Source organism: Anomaloglossus baeobatrachus, chromosome 5, assembly GCF_048569485.1.
Source record: "Anomaloglossus baeobatrachus isolate aAnoBae1 chromosome 5, aAnoBae1.hap1, whole genome shotgun sequence".
Classification (NCBI taxonomy): domain Eukaryota; kingdom Metazoa; phylum Chordata; class Amphibia; order Anura; family Aromobatidae; genus Anomaloglossus; species Anomaloglossus baeobatrachus.
Genome location: NC_134357.1, coordinates 79214341 through 79236496, shown reverse-complemented (window position 1 = coordinate 79236496; position 22156 = coordinate 79214341). Strand labels below are relative to the sequence as shown.

The 22156-nt window shown below is 41.1% G+C and overlaps 1 protein-coding gene across 3 annotated transcripts in view; it reads right to left on the bottom strand.

Annotated features, from left to right (window-relative positions):
• NEURL1 (neuralized E3 ubiquitin protein ligase 1) overlaps positions 1-22156 on the bottom strand; it is a 395339-nt gene that overhangs the window by 8044 nt on the left and 365139 nt on the right. For all 3 annotated transcript variants that reach the window (XM_075348617.1, XM_075348619.1, XM_075348620.1), the window contains 2 exons: positions 10438-11118; positions 4126-4272 (listed from right to left, as the gene is read on the bottom strand). In XM_075348617.1, the coding sequence (XP_075204732.1) occupies positions 4126-4272; positions 10438-11118 (828 nt within the window). The remainder of the gene's footprint in view (positions 1-4125; positions 4273-10437; positions 11119-22156) is intronic.

Below are 22156 nucleotides of genomic sequence, written 5' to 3'. Positions count from 1 at the left end.
CTACTCCACCCTTCCATTGGGGTGGACTGGAGGTAGGGTCTTCTTCTGCTACGCCACCCCTCTTTCTGCCTCCTGTGTTTCTATGACAGGTCCTTGATTCTTCAGTGACCTGCCTCCTTTTTGAAATATTGTGCCGCTGTCATTGCAATAGGCGGCACATGCGTACTTTGATTCCATGACTGGAATGGCGCCAGAAGTGGCACATGCACAGATCGAGATTCAAGTCACGATCCACGCATGTGCCACCTTCAGCATCCTTTTACTGAATACCAGACGAACGACTGTAGAATCAAAGTGCGCAAGCGCTGCCCAGGCCAATGACGGAGGCAGCGCAATATTTAAAAAAGGAGGCAGGTTAATGAAGAATTAGGGAGCTGTCATAGAAACACAGGAGGCAGATGTAGGGGTGGAGGAGCAGAAGACTCTACCCCCAGTCCACCCTGATGCACAGTAATATCATGAGAAGAGAATTTCAGATGCTGATTAAACAAAAACCACAGATCTGATTATTTTCAAGTATAACAGAGCAATTATGGCCATGCCTTTACTTTATATTACTAAATCCTGCTGACAGGTTCTCTTTAAAGGGAATCTGTCACTCTTTTGTGTTTTTTTTATTTTTTTAGTCTTTAATTTCAGCATACAGGTGACATTAGCCAAACCTGTATGCCTCCTGGATGAGGGGTCGTTAGGGAAAAATCTTTTATATCTTCTATCTTCCAGGCTATGGGGCTTGTGCTGCCCAGAAGATAAGCCAGCCTCTGGTCTTATTTATCCCATTATCCCCAATTTCTCCTCCTTTTCTCTTTAGTATGCGCCTGTGATGTCAGGAGCGTGGCTGGAAATCCTGCGCATTCTGCTTGCTGTCTTTCTCCCTGCACTTTTTTGATCTTCTGTAGGCACAGTCTTCAATTTTGATGTGCGCAGGCGCTGCGGAGTCACTGTGATGTAGCGGTGACTCCCCAGCGCCTGATCACATCAAAATTGAATACTCTGCCCACAGAAGGGTGGAACAGTGCAGAGAGGGATGGCATGCAGAATGTGCAGGCGTGGGATTTCCGGGCGTGCTCCTCACACTACAGGCCCGGAAGATAGAAGATAGAAAAGAGGATTTTTCCAAAATGGCCCCTTATCCAGGAGGCATACAGGTTTGGCTAATTTCACCGCTATGCTACCTGTATGCCCACATTAATAACTAAAAAACCTCAAATGGATCACAGATTTGATTTAAGTTAATCGAACCAGTTGCACAGACAAAGTAATTGATGGTCCAAGAGGTCAATACCCCACTGATCATAAAGTGATGCCAAATCCTTACAATATGTAATAACTTCTTAAGTTGGGTGTACCACGTTGAAGGGTTATACTGTATTTAAGTGGGGTGAATTGCATTCTATTGAAACTTGGCTAAAATATATGTGAGAAGGTATTGATATATAGTTGAAAAAAATATGGCCCTGTTGGCATACTCTGTTTAGTGCAACAACTCCAATCCTGTCTATTAGTGTTCAGTTGCTTGGTTTGTGTGTTGTTAATAAAGTTAGATCACCAAAAAAAGGAGAGAGAGGAGGTAATAGGAAGAACATGTGACTGTATTATTATTATTTATTATTATAGCGCCATTTATTCCATGGCGCTTTACAAGTGAAAGAGGGTATACGTACAACAATCATTAACAGTACAAAACAGACTGGTATAGGAGGAGAGAGGACCCTGCCCGCGAGGGCTCACAGTCTACAGGGAATGGGTGATGGTACTGTATGCTCTTAGGCGGGCTTTGCACGTTGCGACATCGCAAGCCGATGCTGCGATGACGCACGCGATAGTCTCCGCCCCCGTCGCAGCAGGTGAACCTCCTCCTTCCTAAGGGGACGGGTCGTATAACGTCAAAGCGATGTCACACGGCAGTCGGCCAATCAAAGCGGAGGGGCGGAGATGTAAACATCCCGCCCACCTTCTTCCTTCCGTATAGCCGGCGGCGGCAGGTAAGGTGATGTTCCTCGCTCCTGCGGCTTCATACACAGCGATGTGTGCTGCCGCAGGAACGAGGAACAACATCGTACCTGTCGCGGCAGCGTAATTTTGAAAAAGTCGAAGCCTACACCGATGATACGATTACGACGCTTTTACGCTCGTTAATCGTATCATCTAGGATTTACACACTACGATGTCGAAAGTGACGCCGGATGTGCGTCACTTTACATTTGACCCCACCGACATCGCACGTGCGATGTTGCAACGTGCAAAGCCGCCCTTAGTCTAGTTTCCTGTGTCTATGTGAGATGAAGCTGCCTGCAGAGCTGCAGACAGAGACACACAGAAATGATTACTTGCTGATTTATGAAGCTGATTATATTTGACCCTGATTGTTCCTGAATAAAACCCACAGTTACTGTGCTGCACGCTTGGAGAGTATCATTGATAATACACTCCCAACAGGCCCCAATTTATCTAAGAGTTTATGCCAGAATTTTGGTGTAAAACATTTTGAAAAGTTGCTAAATTTTTGTACAATGAGAAGCTGGGTACAAAATTGCGGCTTTTGGAATTTCAAACAGAAATAATGAGATGGAGCCAAATCAGGATAATATGGCAGATGATTGACAATATCAAGACCAATTGTACTTTATTTTTTTGCAGGGCAATTGTGGTCAGCACATTATCCTGCAAAGACAGGACTCCTTTGGAAAGTTTTTGCGGAAGTTCAAGTCTTCACTCGACATGGATAACCTTTCTTACTCACAATTTCAAAGTGACAGACCCTTTTCTTATTAAAAATTAGCGAGAGCACTTGTCAAATTTAATACTTATTTCCAAGCAACAGGATTATTTTTGTGTGCGTGAAATATTCAAGGTCAAATATTTACCAATCCCCTCTTATATAGTCGAACCTTATTAGAACCCCCAAAATTAAAATGAAAATATTTTAGAAGTTCTTTTTATTTTTGGTACGCTTCATTAAATGTCATATTAAAACTATTATCATATGTGGAGATCATTCAGTTGGCAATATAAGAACATCTTCAGATTATCTGCTTTGCACATAACATCTAAGATTAGACTTTGTTTTTCTGAAGAAGCGGGAACATTTGGTGACTAGCCTTAGATATATTTTTAACATTTTGTTAAATGCTTAAAAAGGCTGAAATTCTGTGTATCTACCTTGTTTCCGCAAAAATAAGACCTACCTTGAAAATAAGATCTAGTAGCATTTTTGGTAATTTTTGGAGTATGGTTAAAATATAATCTATAAATAAGACCTAACTGCGGTTCCATAATGAAGTGTCCAAACAGCTAAAAAAGTTAAAGAATGCAGCAGGACTCTTCATCAAACAAAGTAGACATCCCCAAAAGAAAGCAGACATCACCAAATAAAAGAAAAACATTGCACTCACCAGACCTCAAAGAATTACAGTTGGCAAATGCCGATGGTGGATGGGCTCTCACACAGAGATCTGCGTCGTTGTCAGGTTCCTTGCTGTTCCAGCTGCATTACACTGCAGCTCTCACAAACAGATCAGCTACCAGTATCACTCCGAGCAAGTGATACTGCTTCCGGTCACCAGAGGGTGCTAACCGCTATAGAACGCAGGGGAACCTGACTGTGATGCAGATTTCTATGTGAGAGCCCATTTACTAGCCAACTCTAATTGTTTGGGGTCTAATAAGTGTGATTCTTTTAGGGGGGGTGTCTGCTTTCTTTTGGGGGTAAACTTAGCAGTAGATAGAGAATAATAAATGTAAGCATCTAATTTTAAACCATTATAAATATGGTATGTACCCTCCACTATAGGACGGGTTCTGCACCATGAGAAAAGCAGATCAGACAAGAAAATGTACATCTGAACCAGTAATAGGATTAACACAAAATGTTGATGTTCCAGAATGTGATGACTGATTATATTTGAATAAATGTCTATTTTCTTTAGTTCAAGGATAAATGTGGATTGTTGTTCATGGAAAAATATAAGACATCCCCTGAAAATAAGCCCTAGCCCATCTTTCACAGCAAAAAATAATATAAGACAGTGTCTTATTTTCGGGGAACCATCTATGTCTATCTATCTATCTATCTATCTATCTATCACCATTCCTACTAATACTAGAGTGAGAATCAGCACTCACCATTGACAGAGTTGCACAGGGGTCCTGGGCCGCTTATGTTCAGCACAGGGTCGGAGATGCCACTGCACAGAGCTGTTGGGCTGTTTGGTATTGATGTTGGAGAACTTGGAGTTGAGGGGTCCCTGAGATCAGTGGCTAATGTGGACCCTGTAAAGAAAGGCAGCAGGATTATTATTTTATATGTTTTATTTTTAAGCAGTCGCCTTATTTCCTTTATTTTGTTGCTTTGGTATACGTCCCTCCGCTAGTCAAGTTGTAGGCGCTCAGATAGGATACCACTCCCAAACTGTAATACAAAAATCTGAAACTCCTTGTGAAACAATTGAATTTTTTATTTTTTATTTATTTTTTATTTCATGTTGTAAGGTACCTCACTACCAGAAATAAAAAAAAAATCAATTGTTTCACAAGGAGTGTCTTATTTCCTTTAGTTATTTTTTTTAGATCCACTTTAAAGCGAAACTACCTTTAAAGTGAACCTGTCAGGTGCATTATGCACTCAGAACCAAGAGCAGTTCTAGGTGCATATTTCTCATCCCTGCCTAACTGTTCCTGTATCTAGCTGCATAGATAAAGAGATCTTTAGAAAAAGTATTTCTAAAGATCCTTTATTATATTCTATTGAGCACAGGGACTAGTCACAATGGAGTCACTTCCCCCGACTAGTCCACCCTCTTAGCATGGTAGCACGTCCACAGAGGTGTGTTAACATGCTACTCAATGCAGCATCACCAGCAGTGACATGCATACCTGCGTCCGCTGTTCAGACGTCCCGACACTTCCGATCATGCACACTAGACCTCGCTGAAGCCAGGATGCGTACACCCGGCATCATACTACGCATGACCGTAAGTGTCGGGTCTTCTGAATAGCAGACGCAGGTAAGCACGTCACCACTGGTGATGCTACATTGAGTAGCATGTTACCATGCCTCTGTGGGCGTGCTACCATACTAGTCGGGGGAAGTAACGCTCTTGCGGCTTTTCACTGGCTTCATTAGCATATCATAAAGGATCTTTATAAATACTTTTTCTAAAGATCTCTTTATCTATGCTAGTGTATACAGGGACAGTTAGGCAGGGATTAGCAATATGCACCGAGAACTGCTCGTGGTACTGGGTGCATATTGCACATGACAGGTTCCCTTTAAATCGTAATTCTAATTTGTTAAATTTATTGTACAACTTGATGGTATTCTATATGAACCTCAAATGTCATGTAAGTCATGGTACAACTGCATGGTATACTATAATATAGGAGATAATTATGGGGTTTGGAGAAGCAGATCATGTATGCAATTATCACCTAATATTACGATATATCATCCGTCTACTATATACACTAAAACATGAAGTATTCATCAGTGTAGTGCCGTAGTCAGATAATCACATGTACAATTAATCTGATATGTCATCGCCCCCCTGCAATGTCCTCGAGAGCCTACATCAAATCCTACCACATTTCATGTGAAAAAAGCGTATTTGTGAATAATCCCCAGAGGCGAATCATCCAATGGAGAAACATCCAGTGCCGAGGGATTAGATTAGATGTGACTACACAGACAGTGCCTGCTATATTCCATAATCAATTATTAAAGAGGGTGATAGACTACATGAAAATAAAGACGAGTGTTCCTTAATGGACCATGACAAGTACCTTCATCATCTAACTACAACTATAATACCGCAGCGACACAAGCCAGATGCCGCCACCGCCATCATTGAGGTTCTTTCCATTTTATATATAAGAAGATCAAATACCAAGTTTTGTACTTTTCTTGACTTTGGTGCATTGAAAAATAAGATGCAGATGCTATGACCGAATTATGTGGAAGGCATCCTATAAAATACAATGATGGTGGAGCTGGAGAGCGTGGCCTCGTGATGTCTCATATACTCCACGTTCCACGCTCAATTAGGTCTATTCACTGCATGCCGCTGCCTAAGATTTCTCCTTTATTATTACCAGACACTAATTCCTTTGACAGACGCTCTAAATAATAAATAAGATGGCACCTGCATTATTAAAGTGCTGCAGAGATGGCCCATATTACTCTCTGCAGCTTGTTGCCAATTGTCAGGGTTTTGTTTTTACTTACTGACTTATTATCTCATAACTACTAATGACTTCACAGTCACACAAAGCCAAAGCATAAAGAAAAGATTATCAGTGCAAAATATAAGCATGTCTGCACAAGATTTTGCTAACCTGATGTAAAACTTTTTGCTCCTACAATGGCATGCAAAAATGTGGGCACCCCTGGTCAAAATCACTGTTATTGTGAACAGTTAAGCAAAATGAAGATGAAATGATCTCTAAAAAGCATACAGGTAAAGATGACACATTGGCTTTATATATTAGGAAAAAAATATATATTTTAATCTTTTATGATGATGCCAAATTTTGGACATATTTGGAAATTTGTTAGCTCAGATAACTTTGACCAAAGTCTCAGACCTTAATTAACCTGTTAGGGTTATGACTTCACTATCAACGTTAGGAAAGGCTAGGTGATGCAAATTTCACAGCTTTATAAAACCCCAGCCCCCTCTAACATTGTGCCAAAAAAACAGCAGCCATGGGTTCTTCTAAGCAGCTGCCTAGCACTCTGAAAATGAAAATGCTGGAGGTCCAAAAAAGCTGGAGAAGCATATAAGAAGTTGATCTTTCTTTAGTTTGAAATGTAATTAAGAATGACAGTTAACAGGAACAGTTGATGTCATGCTCAGGTCTGGAAGACCAAGTAACATTTCTGTGAGAGCTTATTCTAGGATTGTTAGAAGCAATTCAAAACCTCTTCTTGACTACAAAAAACCTTCAGGAAGATTTACCAGACTCTGGAGTTGTGGTACATTGTTCTACTGTTCTGAGACACCTGCACAAATAGGGCCTTCACTGAAGAATCATCAGAAGAAAACCTCTCCTGCTTCCTCACTATAACATTCAGCATCAGAAGTATGCAAAAGAACATCTAAACAAGTTTGATGCATTTTGGAAAGAAGTCCTGTGAACCTATGAGGTTAAATAGAGCTCTGTGGCCACAATAATCAAAGGTATGTGTGGAGAAAAAAGGGCAGAGAATTTCAGGAAAAGAACGTCTCGCCAACCATTAAGCATGGAGGTGGATCAATCATGCTAAGTGGTCATATTACAGCCAATGACACGGGGAACATTTCACAGGTATGGTGAATGGATTAAATGAAATTTCAACAAATTCTTGATGCAAACATAACACCATCTGTAAAAAAAAAAGCTGAAGTTGAAAAGAGGATGGGTTCTACAAATGGCTAATGATCCTAAATACATGTCAAAATGCACGATAGATGACCTCAAAAGGCGCAAGCTAAAGGTTTTACAATGGCCCTCACAGTCCCCTGATCTGAACATTATTGAAAATCTGGGGCTAGACATCAAAAGAGCAGTGCATGCAAGACGAGCCAGGAATCTCATGGAACTGGAAGACTTTTCCAAAGAAGAATGGATGAAAATCCCTCAAATAAGAATTGCAAGTCTCTTGGCTGCTACAAAAAGTGTTTACAAGCCGTGATACTTGCCAAAGGGGTTCTACTAGGTAGTAACCATGCAGGGTGCCCAAACTTTTGCATTGGTCCATTCTCCTTTTTTGTTAATTTAAAAATGTAAAAGATGAAAATAAATTTTTTTTATCCTAAAATATATAAGGAAATGTGTCATTTTTAACTTTTTGCCTTTTAAAGCTCATTTCATCTTCAACCTGCTTGAATGTTCACAATAACAGTAATTTTCACCAGGGGTGCCTAAACTTTTGCCTGCCATTGTATTAGATAAGTAATTTTTCCTTTAATTACTCCAAATGCACACTGTCAGTGGAGTCATAGCAAGTGTTATTGACTCTATCCAGGGTTTATAAAGAACTTACAGGGCTTCGCAGAGCTCTGTTAAATATGCTAGACCTTTATTAGAGGTTATGGACACCTTTGGGGGCATTTTTTTATTTAACTAGATGCATACATTTTGAGCTAAAAATCTTTTTGGAAATTGGGCTTTGTAAAATATTTTGCACTGTTTGGCTTTTTCAGGCTTTTTGTCTAGGTGCACATTGCTGGCTGCAGAATGAGTTATCTAAGACTCTATTAGTGAGCTAATGCAGAGAGTGGGAGACTTTTAGCTGTCTTTTTGTAAATGCCTTTGGGCTGATTTATGACCACAGAACACATCCTAGTTCATAAATCAGTTAAGAGGAGCTCAGAAAAAGACGGCTAAAAGACTTACAAATTCTCACTCAGAATGAGCTCACTGATGGAGTCTTATTCTGCAGCCAGCAATGTGCAAAAATCCAAAAAGACACTAGAATTGTAGTTTTTAGGTCGTTACTTTTCACCCCAACAATGCAATTTTTTTTCTTTCTTTTCACCACACGTGGAATTTTTCCCCATTTCTATGGTAAAAATAATGGTGTTCCTCCAAAGTACAACTCCACAAAATCACAAAAAAAGTCTTCACATAGCTTTATCGAAGGAAAAATAAAAAAAAGTTATGGCTCTTAGAAGAATGGGAGAAAAAATGAAAAATGACCATGAAAGGGATTAAAAATGGGGTAAAAGTTAAAAAACTGCTGGAAATAGCTGAACATTGTATTTCTATCTCAATCAGCCCAATAGAATTTGACCACATTCACATATTGAGTATTTGTTTAGTATTTTGCATCAGTATCGGTAACTAGAGATGAGTGAACCCAAGGTTCGGTGTTCGTACGTAACACAGACTTTCCAAAAAAACAGAGTTCGGGTGCTTTACGTATGCAAACCACTCGAGCGGGCATCTCTGTGCTCAGGTACGCTCGGTGCTCGGCCCTGTGCGAGATGTTTGCAGTGTGTGAACGGCTCACACTGGGGCTAACAACAGCGTGATCAGATGTAGTGTGTACCAAACAAAAAAAGTGGAAAAACCTCGCCCACCCTCCCCCCGGAAGTCATCTGTTTATGGCTGGCTGCATGTGGGCAGAGGCCCGAACTGCCCAATTAGTAACTTCCATTGGGGTTTAGGTCAAGTCAGGGTCCCAAATTGAATTTTCCCAAAAACCCGGTCAAACCCACCGAACGTCAACAGGTTCGCTCATCTCTATTTGAAACCAAGAGTGGAACAATCAGAGGAAAAGTATAAGAACAATACAGGCACCACTTCTGAATTTTTTCCCCATTCCTGGTTTTGGCTTACAAATACTAAGGTAAAATACTGAGGAAATACTGAACACATGAATGTGATCTTTGATTGCTTCCCTATTCGGACAAGCAGAGATGGCTTCACTGTAACACGCTCCTCCAATGCTTCAGAGAGCGACTCAACCATGTCGCCAACCCAATTGGTTAGTCTTTTGTAGCATCTCCCCCATGCCGCCTTCAGGCTTTCTGCTTGTCAAGGGGCGGTGCGATGCTGAATATTGATCATGAGCATAAACTAGACCAAACAGACAGAAGATTTATCACAGTTGGTCATGCTGTTTGGTAAATTCAGTGCATCTTGCCAGACATGCTTGCTCGATAGGTGTCCTAAGGAAAGGAAACGTAATGGTTGGCTTAGTTTATACCAATATTTAGTTGTAAAGTGTTAACGTAGATTAGCACATTTAGGCTATGTGGGCACGTTGCAGATTTGGTGCAGACATTTTCTGCATCAAATCTGCACCTTCTGGCAGAAAAAACGCACCAAAAACTGCATGCATTTTTGGTGTGTTTTTTACCATACATATTTCTTAATGACGTCAATGGGTGGAAGTGCTGAAAAACGTAGGAAAAAACGCACCAACCATTGACATGCTGCAGAATATTTTCTGTCCCAAAAAGAAAAAATAAGCAACGTGCAAACCGCACTTCAGAATTCTCATTGACTTTGCTGGGCACAAGAATAGGCATGGAGATTTGTGCCAAATCTGCACCAAATCAGCATAAAAAAATGCAACCAAAAACGCACTATGAGCAAACAGCCTTAAGCTATCTTGTGAGACACATAATAAATCAGGTGTAAAGCATGTACAAGAACATTGGAAGCTGATTTCATTGAGTGATGGAAATTCTCTAGTTTTTTTTTTTTACATAATTAAATATTTAAAATTTGCCCATCTCCTTTGTCTAAATGATTCACAAAGATCTTGAGAAAAAAAACATGACTTCTGTGGGAGAGAAAAGTTCCAAACTACAGAAAACTTTAAAAATATATTATCTTTTTTTTCTTTACATTTAACACGGAATTATAGGTGATGTCAAATACGCTTCCATAGTACGTTCTGCGACGCTCAATCTTCAAACTTAAAAAGCTCCAATGTAAAGTTCTTACCCAAAATACGTATCTGCATGATGGCTCCATGTAGACCAAAGAACATCCACAAAGGCTGTGAACAGTCCACGCAGACTTGCATTCCAGTACTGACACCATTATGACTCAAATGTAGTTCACCTTCTGTGTTTATCACAAACCCCAAGATGTCCCCACTCTGAAGAGGAACCAGCACCCGACAGACAGCCCAGAACTCCTTTCTGTCGACCAGAGACTCTGGATTATATGGAAGGTCACTCGGTCTCAATGTGCTGGGATCACAAGACGTCACGCCATAAGACAGACTACCGGACCTTGATGAATTTGATTTGTTTATCTTAACAAAGATAGTTTCATTTATTCTAAGTGATCTGTTGGTGAATACTAAAGTCCGTTCTTCTCGGGCATGCTCCAGCCTGGCCACAGTTTGGTCATCTAAAGTCTTGATATGGGCCCCGCGGAGCTGATGGAACCGGAGATCACTCTCCAACTGTGATGGAAGTAAGTGGGAATGCTGTGAGTTGAGAGAATTCTGTGGAATTGGACACATTGCTGTCATGGACTGAAAGTTTTCTTCCTGCAAATTCAGGTCACACAAGCTGACGGACAAGCGAGTATCTTCTGTCTCTCTTCGTAGGGATGGCCGCGGGATGGCAGTGAAAGATCTCGGCCGTACGCAATCCGGTGGGATGATCTCACTATCTGTAGATACAAAGTAAAATTTAGAATTAGCAAATATGTTGACTATGAAAGTATTCAAAGATTTGTACTATGAATGAATCTTCCTACAAATTTACACCCATGAATAAGCAGATGTGTCCCATGCACCACTCAACCATTTGTGCTACTTGGTGCAGCTCTCCATAAGTTGTAGACTTGTAACAATATCTTAGTATCTAAAGGGTACTTTACACACAACGATATCGCTAACGACATATCGTCGGGGTCATGGTGTTCGTGACGCACATCCGGCGCCGTTAGCGATATCGTTGTGTGTGACTAAAAGGAGCAACGATCAACGATCGCAAAAACGTCAAAAATCGTTGAACATTGACACGTCGCTCCTTTTCATAATATCGTTGGTGGTGCATGCCACTGGTTGTTCGTTGTTCCTGCGGCACCACACATCGCTATGTGTGACATCACAGGAACGACGAAAATCTCCTTACCTGCGTCCACCAGCAACGAGGAAGGAAGGAGGTGGGAGGCATGTTCCGGCCGCTCATCTCCGCCCCTCCTCTGCTATTGGGCGTCCGCTTAGTGAGGTCCTGTGATGCCGAACGAACCGCCCCCTTAAAGGAGAGATTGTTCGGTGTCTCCAGCGACATCACTAAGCAGGTATGTGCGTGTGACGCTGCCGTAGCGATATTATTTGCTACGGTAGCGATCACCCCCATGACGAAACAGCGACGTGGGCGGGTGCTATCGCGCACGACATCGCTAGCTATTGCTAGCGATGTCGCAGCGTGTAAAGTCCCCTTAAGGCACCAAAATGTCTTCTTTATTCAGGAAAAAACTCTATTAGTCCCAGCATACATAAAGGGAATTAAAACGGCAACGTTTCGGCCAACGCAGGGCTTTTGTCAAGCCATAAAAAGGTGAGAAAGGCCCTGAAACATTGCAGTTTTCATTCACTTCATGTATGCTGGAACTAAAAAAGTTCTTTTTTGACTAAAGAAGAAGTTTTGGTGCCTTGGATACTACGATATTGTTACTAATTTACCTTCAACACCATGACTAACTTAAAGGAGACCAATTACACGGGATGATATTGGTTGCAAAATTGTTTATACGGACCGGACGCTGATTCATAATCATAACACTGTGTAAACTTGTTCGATCAGCAAACAGCATTATTGGCTGCATATCTCATTGTCCTTGTGTTCTACCAATAATAATGAAATTGTATAGTGACAAACAACCATACATCATCCAAACATACTACCCATACATTATAGAGATCTTCCAACATTTACTTAAGGTACAATGGTATTTAGACACGTAAAACATCAGACTAAAAAAAAAAAGTCTTACTGTAAAGTATATAATCACACATACTGGCTTTGCCCCTGTTTTGGGTGAACGGACTTGTTCGAAGTATGCAAGGAGGATATGCAGAACATAAATCAACAGGGAAGTGTGACAAAGCCTAGATGTTTCTGTCATCAGTCTCTACAGTAAGGACATGTGTACATGACCAATTTTCTCATACGAGTGATATCCTTGGGTTTCATGGATAGCCCTAGTACCTATGATACTCTAGATGGCTGTGCACATGTCTGGTTTTGATCCTCAGGCCTAGTGGTCCGCAGTAATAGTTGGAGACATTTGTCCAATTTTGATCCGTAGGGTCGGATCAAAAATCGGCAAAAAAAGTTTATAGGTCCGTACAAAAGAATCGGACTACACTCAGATGACCTATGAGCGTGGGCTGATTTTCATGGACTGACAGAATGGAGAAGGTGGGGAAACTCTTTTTCTCACTCCGTGAATGTAAAAAATTGATGCCACTGTGTTAAAAAAAACTCTGATCAGAATAATCCGTCTTTTTTTCTCGCATGTGATATAATCGGTGGTGTGAAACCACCCTAAGTGTTATAGATAAGTCATTTCACATAGTTCCCTGTAAGAAAATATGCATTGTACAGCCACCAGTGGGGTGAGGCAATGGGATAAGATTCTGCCACCTAAAAATTATTTTAAGAGCTTTGACTGTAGATAGATATAGGAAATGATTTAACTCCAGATTAGTAGAAGATATGCAACGCAAATATCCCCCCAACAAAACATTATAGACTGGTAACGGATGAGTAGATTACAGGACATTTTATTGATTTATATACTGTACAGCTATTGTTTTTAGAAACGTTTGCTATTATATTGCTGATACAACAAGATGCTGAATTTTCAAATTTATCTCACAAGGAACATACAGGGTTATTTTACTAACAGGGAAAGAAAAACTGGGAAATCAGTCAAATGAAATTAGAAACTAGAAGCCGGCCTATTATAACAAGACGCTCTCCAGATAAGAACCAGGTATGTTACATGCTCAATTAAATGTCGTCTGCTTAATGTGGAACTGAACATGAGCCTTGCAGTTTGGATATAAGAATGTTCCTAGAATGTAATCTTAAATCTCGCAACGTTCTGTTTTATGAGTGCCTGGCAGGCTTCGCACTCTGTCCCAGGGATCTCCTCCTCGCTAAATTTTCAACTTGAAGACCTCACATTTTTACTGATGAGTAAGCAGTAAAGTGACTATACTATAAACATAGGGGGAAACGGAGAGTGTCCAGATGGTAAACTACAACATCCATCATCTATAGGAGCCTCAAACACGAATTACAATTGGACACTATTTGGTTAAAGTATTATTAAGCAAGAGTACCCAAAGTCGAAAATGTAGACGCCACCTATGCAGTGGTGTAACCATGGGTCCCAATGCAAAAGCTCCAACAGGAGACCCCCAATTATTTCAGGTTCCTGATCGCATTGGTCTTTTTAAATAGGCCAAAGGAAGTTTTGAGGCCCCCTTGTCTCCTGGGCGTGATTGCACCCTGTGCATTTATCTTAGTTACACCCCTGCTCCTAAGGCTAGGGCAGAGAAAACAGCTTATAGCTCATCTGCTCTTACGAGGTTACATTTCAGCATCAATTCCCAAATTAAGTGGCTATAGACATCAGAGTTGTTGGCTAAACCCTTGTTCAGCCAAAAGAAATCTCTCCTGCCTTCCCCATAGACATGACCACTAGGCCAAACAAGCATGTTCTCTGTATACTATATATTCAGACACCTCTGAAGGCTCTGAAAAGGACAAAAAGATTTGACATTGAAACTCAACATGTCTGGTCGTTTTTCATCCCCAACATCATCTGTCTGGAGATTAATCGGGTTTGGCCAACTTTAACCCCTTACCGCAAATGGGCATACCTCTGTCTGCAAATATGGAGGTGGGGATGATCAGGAGATGTGCCCACTCCACACACAGCAGATAACAAGCTGTTATATAGTCAGCATCTGTCTGTAACAGCAGTGACCAGAATTAGCTCTGATCACTGCCGTTTAACCATTTAGATGATGCTGCAAATCACTGACAAAATTTTCAGCTGGCCACAAAAAAAAACAAGCCGTCACAAAGCTCCACTGCCAGAATAATGAGAAGTTATGAGCATCAAAAATAATTTATTTTTACAAAGTTTTAACTCTTTTTAAGCCAACAAAATAATAATAATAATAAAAATCTTTATAGGTACTGTAAGTGACCTGAAGAATCATTTTGTCAAGTCACTTTTACCATACAATGTGCATCGTAAAGTCAAGCCCCTCCCCCAAAATGCTAAAATTGCATTTTTTTCATTGATCACAAATGGATCAACCACACCATTTTTAAGATATATGGAACAATGAATATGAGAATACAAACATGCATTACTGCTATGAAAAAAAGATCAAAGAAAAAATAAAAAGCCAGATTAACTCAAAAATGCCATGTACTATAAGATGTGCACTGCACTAAAAATTTCCAAACTGTACTATTTTAAAAATTTTAGATTTTTGGCAATAAATTGCAGTTTCCTGAGCTACCCTGCCACATCACAGCAAATCTCTTTGGGGCAGTCCTACTCTATAAAACATTATGTAAAATGTGCCATATGGCCTCACATATTAAAAAGTAGAACTGTTTATAACAGCACTTACCTGGTGTTTTTCAATCCTGTACCCATGACTGAGTCATGGCTGTGGGCGGGACAGGCCCAAGCAAATGCTGCATGAAGTAAATAGCCTGTGGACAGGGCTCGATGGCTGAATGTGAACAGCCACCAATTGCCAAAATCAAGACAGGTGGAAAAACAAACCAAATTGAGGTGCATGGCAAGGTGGGGGTCAGCCACCAACCTTGTTTGGCACTGTCAAGATCAGTTCTGTTACTGTCCTGGTATGTGTGGTGTCTGCTACGCACGTTGGGACCTGGGCTGCCTTTTATCCGCAGTTGCCTGTTTTTGTGGCATGGAAGCGGTTATATATAGGTTACAGGTATGTGTGCTCCAATATGGTTCTGCTTTTAATTTTTCTAGGAGGCCGCCTGGCACATGAAGCACATAATATAGAGTTGGACCCCCCTATTGAGATATGCCGTGACGTGGCAGGGGTGGCTCAAAAAATGGATCAATTATTTGCTAAAAATCTCATTTTGTATTATAGTATAGTTGGGATAAATCTGTGAATTTGCACTTTTTATATGATGCATGCTACTTTCAGATTGTGTTGGCTCCCTTTTCTATGAAAAAAAACATGTAAAAATTGAGATACTTAGCACAGAAAATTGTCCAGGTTTATGTGAGCCCAACAGCCAGTGGCAAGGCAACCTCATTTTTGTTGGGTCTCTATCAAAAGAGAGGCATTAGTTTGATAGGGACCCAACAAAATGAGTTTGCCTTGCCGCTGGCTGTTGGGCTCACATAAAACTGGCCATTTTTTGTGTTAAGTACTGTATCTCAATTTTTACATGTTTTTTCATAGCCGTAATGCATGTCTGTACTCTCATATTCATTGTTCCATATATCTCAGCGCTACAGAGGGCAAATGTCTCCTTTTTGTTACTATGTTTCATTTTTAGTTTGCACCTGTTCACATTAGAAAGGTAGGATGTGCTACCATTTTTAAGTATATTATATGGTGAAAGGTGTCGCTCAAAACACAACTCATCCCACAAAAAACTTACCACCATGTTTAAATGGTTTGTTCTCGTGATCTGTAGAAGTTGTAGACGCAGATTCCCAATAATAAGTGATAAGTTTTGTAGGATAAACTCCTAATCCTGCAGAAGATGTAGTGCTCCTCTCACTCAATAGATTAGGAAAGAGGCAATCGTGGATAATTCCATAATAAAGGGTTGATTTATTTATGTACACTTTTGATATTTAAAGAGGCTATCCGATCAACGAAAAATAACTTTAATGTGTTTCTATGATCAGGACTAAAGCATTTTACCCATAGAAATTGTTTCAAATTTGCCTAGAATATTTTTTCTCATATGTGGTCATGACCTGGAACAATGCAACTCCTCCTGCCAGTCACGAGACTTACCCTGCTCCTATCGCCGAACCTTTAGGGGTACTTTGCACACTACGACATCGCAGGTGCGATGTCGGTGGGGTCAAATTGAAAGTGACGCACATCCGGCGTCGTTGTCGACATCGGAGTGTGTAAATCGTTTTTGATACGATTAACGAGCACAAAAGCGTTGAAATTGTATCATCGGTGTAGCGTTGGTCATTTCCATAATTTCGGAAGGACCGATGTTACGATGTTGTTCCTCATTCCTGCGGCAGCACACATCGCTGTGTATGAAGCCGCAGGAGAGAGGAACATCTCCTTACCTGAGTCCCGGCTGCAATGAGGAAGGAAGAAGGTGGGCGGGATGTTTACATCCCGCTCATCTCCGCCCCCCTGCTTCTATTGGCCACCTGCCGTGTGACGTCACTGTGACGCCGCACGACCTGCCCCCTTAGGAAGAAGGCGGGTCGCCGGCCAGAGTGACGTCGCAGGGCAGGTGAGTGCATGTGAAGCTGCTGTAGTGATAATGTTTGCTACGGCAGCTATCACAAGATATTGCAGCTGCGACGGGGGCGGGTACTATCGCGCTCGGCATCGCAGCAATCGGCTTGCGATGTCGTAGTGTGCAAAGTACCCCTTAGACCAGAATGTCATTTTTTTTGCTCATGTCATCACGTCCCTGCTGTGTTTAAAGCTTTTTTAGTTGACCGGACATCCCCTTTAACAATATGCTTCATGTTAATACCCTGGTCTATATTTTATCAGATATCTACATCTGTTCTTTCAATGGTCTGCAAGCTCCAGCTACAACAGATACCGACTGTCATCTTGTTAATGTGTTTACTAGTTAGAATAAATGCAAAATCTACTCATGGCATCTATAAAAAGATCTCAGTCAGGGGCCATTTAACTCCATTTAATCATGCACTGTCTTGAAAGCTGAATAAAGAGGCTATTTATTACATGGAGCGGATCCATGGAGCTATATTACCCTAAGCTGCTTCTATTCTTACCCATGAAATGTCAGACAGCACGCTACAGAAAAACCAGTACTAGAAATAAGAACAGCATTTCTACATTCATTCTCTCACTAGGAGAAAGGTGCTTCATTGCATGGACAATGGAGAAAAGGTCATTTGGAAAATCCATCAACTCTGGCTAAATCCCATTTATAAAACATCTGTAAAAGATGTTGGATCTGTCATACAGGTCACATGTTTTGTCAATGCCTTTAATTCTTGAAATGCTCTAAATTGTTAGAATCTGAGCGTTAAAAAAATAAATAAAATAAATTGTAGCATAAATCATTTGTGTGTATTAGGCTCTTTTTACTGTCCTTTTGTCTTTCTGTGAGACAACTGGTTGCAGCAGGAGCTTCCCCCACTGTTCTGTTGACAAAAAAAATGAAAGAAAAATTAAAGGGGTTTTCAAGGAATTATTTTCTTTATTTTATAGGCACCCAATAGGTTAAAAAAAACAAATGGAGCTTTACTTACTTTCAAAGCCGGCACAAGGAAAGGTAAGTAGAGCTCCATTTCTTATTTTCAGCCTGTGGGAATCATAGAATGAATTATAGAATGGTACAGTTGGAAGGGACCTCAAGGGCCATCGGGTCCAACCCTCTGCGTGTGCAGGTTTTCCTAAATCGTGCCAGCTACATGTAACATATTTGATCCGAACATCTTCGGTCCCAGCATATTGGATTCTTACGCCCATGATCGCAGTCTGTTTCCTCCCGAGTCCCGACGCCTGCTAATAGCAGCAGACAGCCTAAGCCACCGAGGTGGTAATGCTGCAAGGCCAAAGGGAGACACTAGGAACGACTTTGGAATAAGAAGATCTAGCCAAAAGGCCGAGAAGTGATGAGAACCTATTAACTAAAAAAAGACTAAAGTCGGTCGAACTAGCCAATGTCGCTAGAATAGTCCAGAAGTGTAATGTGTACGGGACCACTGACAGATGATATCTGGGAATTTTAACATCCACTCCTTTTGTTTGGTGGGAAGATAAGCTGATGGCAGGTGGGTGGATGGGATATGGTGGGGGGGGAAGAGTCTGGCAGGGAGTCTCTCATAGAGAACACCAAAGCTCAGCCAAGCCGAACGTTCCCGTGTATTGAGGAGTCAGGAGGGTTAACTTCTGGCATCTAGACTTTAGTGTCCCTGTAGCATCATGGTTGGTATAATAAGATGAGAGAAGATCATTTCACTTTACAAAATAGTGTAATATTGTCCTAAAGATTAAATAAACATGTAGCTCTATAGGGTGATCAACTAGATATGTTACGTAGCTTTGTTCTTCACCCAGATATGTATGTAAGTTGGTACAGGGCTGATTAAAAAACTAAAATGTTTTGAATAAAACAAATTTAAATTTTAAATCTTATCTCATGGATTCGATGTGCCTCTTACAGTCTTTTCTACTTCAGTTTATTTTTGTATGAATACTGTACATGTGTGTCCAATATAAAGGGCTGACACATGACTTATTCCTTCAAAAAACAATTCTAAGGACCAGGGGGCACTCACTGCGAGTGGAAGAAACGTGATTTTAGCAGCTAAATAGGAAAGAGTTCTTTACAGTTAGAGCAGTCAGACTGTGGAATGCCCTACCACAAGAGGTAGTAATGGCAGATACTATAACAAGGGCTGGATGATTTCCTCTGTATACAACATTATCAGTTATAAGTGATTTAATGACAAAATGTATAATTGGTGGAGGAAGGTTGAACTAGATGGACGTAGGTCTTTTTTCAATCTATGTAACTACCGTATGTAACTATTATACTGAATTGGCCCCACCAGGGACTGTGACCCCCGCCCAGGATTTCACAGCATCTCAATATACGTGTTGGAGTGTTGAGCGTCGTTTTCCTCTGTTTTGCATAAAAAACTAATACTCATTTCACTGCTGACCACTCTGGCCTCCGCTGCGCACCACCTGCCAGTTTTACTATTCCTGTCATTGGGCACACCGCATCTCATGGCCTCTTCACTATGGTCTAGGACTTAAGGCCCCTCTGGGGCCTGGAAGCAGCAGGAAACAGAAGGAAGAGGATTTTTTTTCTAAACAAATGCTCAACAAAGGCTTATACACTGCTCACCGTCTGGTGTCCAGCCTCTTCACTATAGGCCAGGACTTATGGCCTCATCCAGGCCTTGGAGGTTACCGCAAGGTTGCGATGACCATGCGACAGGTCAGCGGTGAGATTAGTATGTTATCTTTTTGGGGTTTTGAACATCTGATGTTTGTATATAGTGGTCATACAGAAGTAGAATATTCATAAGTCGGGGACTCCCTGTATCACTTAAAGGGCTTTACCCATAAACAAAGTTAATTTTAAAGTTTATTTTAATCAATAGATATTATAATAATAATAATTTCCACAATTGGATGTGTTTAATTTTTTTTCCTCCTGTGATGTGATTATCTTATATATGTGCCCCTGCTATGTACTGTGTAATTGCCGTGTCTGACCGTACATGGACATGATCTGATCACACCACAGCTCCTGGGCACAGAATGATACAAAAGAGAGATACAAATAGCACAGCTTGGGATCATAGCTGATTCTTTCTGTGAAGTAAAACATTTTGCTGCCTGTTTTTAAAAAATGTTTTACCTCAAAAGAAAAAATAATTTGCACTCACTTTTGCGTCCTCCCCAGCCCAGGAGATGTGGTGTGATCAGACCATGTCACTGTACGGTCAGACACGGCCATTACACAGTACACAGCAGTGACACATATATAAGACTATCTCAACACAGGAACATTTTTGTTAAACACATCCAATTGTGGAACTTATTATTATTCCAAGATCTATTGATAAAAATTAACTTTAAAATTAACTTTGTTCGTGGGAAAAACTCTTTAAACTAAAACAGATGGTTTGGTCATAACAAATTGATGATTTATCTCTTTGACTTTCAAGAACCGTAGCCTGTTCGTTCTGATTTATGCTTTTTTAGATCTTGAATACTTAATATTAGGTAACAAATAGTATAGTTGAATGTATGAATTGTTTGCTATATTGTGTGGACACAGGTTATCGGAGCTGTATGCAATGATATTTATCCATCCTATTTATCTCATTTTATTGCACATGATAAGCCTAGTGATTATTAGTGTCAAGAAGACCTGGTAACGGGGAAAAAAAACAACTAGAAAATGAAATGTGTCTTTGCAGATAATCCGAGTAATACAAATGGTTTTCTTTTCATTGGAAACATCTGTTCTCCTCGCTAGCGTCCACACTTACAAATAGAGAGAATGCAATGCTGTAAATGAGAAGACAAAGGCTCTGCAGCCGCGGGTCAGGCTGAGGAGATAAACAAGTACCTTTTGTTGGCATTTAAGTGGTTTCTAAGAGACAGGCTCCCACCACCTTTGTCACTGTGAAACACACTCTCGGATGGCTGTTTCCATGGCTATGCACGTACATGATGAGATTGAGATTTTCATCCCTCCCAACCAGAGCTTTAAATTTTCCATTGCCATTCTCCGGAGCCACGTGCAAGTCTGCGTGATGGGAGTCTTTAATATCCAAGCCTGCAGCATCTGCCGCCCGTGCCTCACAGGTGCAAACTGGATTTTACATACTGTTTACTTATCAATCTCTTAGTTTTTTTTTATGTTTTTGACACAACACAAAATATATTTCTTAAAAAACAAACAATGGAACACACCCGTGGCATTCACGTGGTCATACAGACTAGGGGACTGGTGCCAGACTTAAGAGCCTGGAGGCACTTGAAGAGCAGAACATGATACATATCAGATGATATTCTTCTAGTACAGTGACTCCCAACCGGGGTTCCCTACAAGGGTTAATGGGGTATTCCCATCTCCAACATCCTATCCCAATATGTACTAGGCAAAATAATAATAATATTATCAAATATCTTCAATTAGAAATGTAGTATAGTTATCCTGATATAGCTCTTAGCCAAGTCTCCCATGTATCTTACCTCATGTTTCGGGACTTAGGTATCCAAGGTTATGACTAGAGATGAGCGAACCGGTCGCGGTTTGTGTGTGCCGCGGTGTTTGTGTGTTGTGTGTGTGCGGCATTGTCTGTGTGTGTGGGTGTCTGTGTAGAGCGGTGTTTGTGGTTCCCAGTGTGTGTGTGGTGTGTTCTGCGGTGCGTGTGTGGCGGTGTGTGTGTGTTTTGGGGGGAGGTGTGCAACCCCCAACGTGGTCCGGTTCGAGCTATTCTGTATAGCGCTGTGTGTAGAGCGTACACAACAGGATCGGCGACAGGAGCTACGCCAGCGGTGACTGACACCCAGACGCAGAAGGCAGATAATGGCGTCCAGACGGGCAGATACCCATTTTTATAATGCAGGGACATGTGACATGGACAGCCTATGACACATGCCCTTGCTTGTCTGGCAAATAGTTCACTTAGCTGTGTGTGTGTCTCTGATTGGCTGACATGCTGGCCCGCCCCACTACACGCGCGATTAGGGAAGGAAGAAAAGAAAAAAAAATGGTGATCGCCATTATCCCAGCAGCAGTGATCTGAACGCGCAGTCCCCGCACACTATACGCTGAAATTTCATAATAGTGTGAGTCACAGAGTGACTTACACTATTACAGCGGAAAGCCAGCTACTAATTAGCTTGGCTTTTGGCTGATAGCTCGAGTTACGTTCGAGAACGGTTCTAACGAACTTTTAG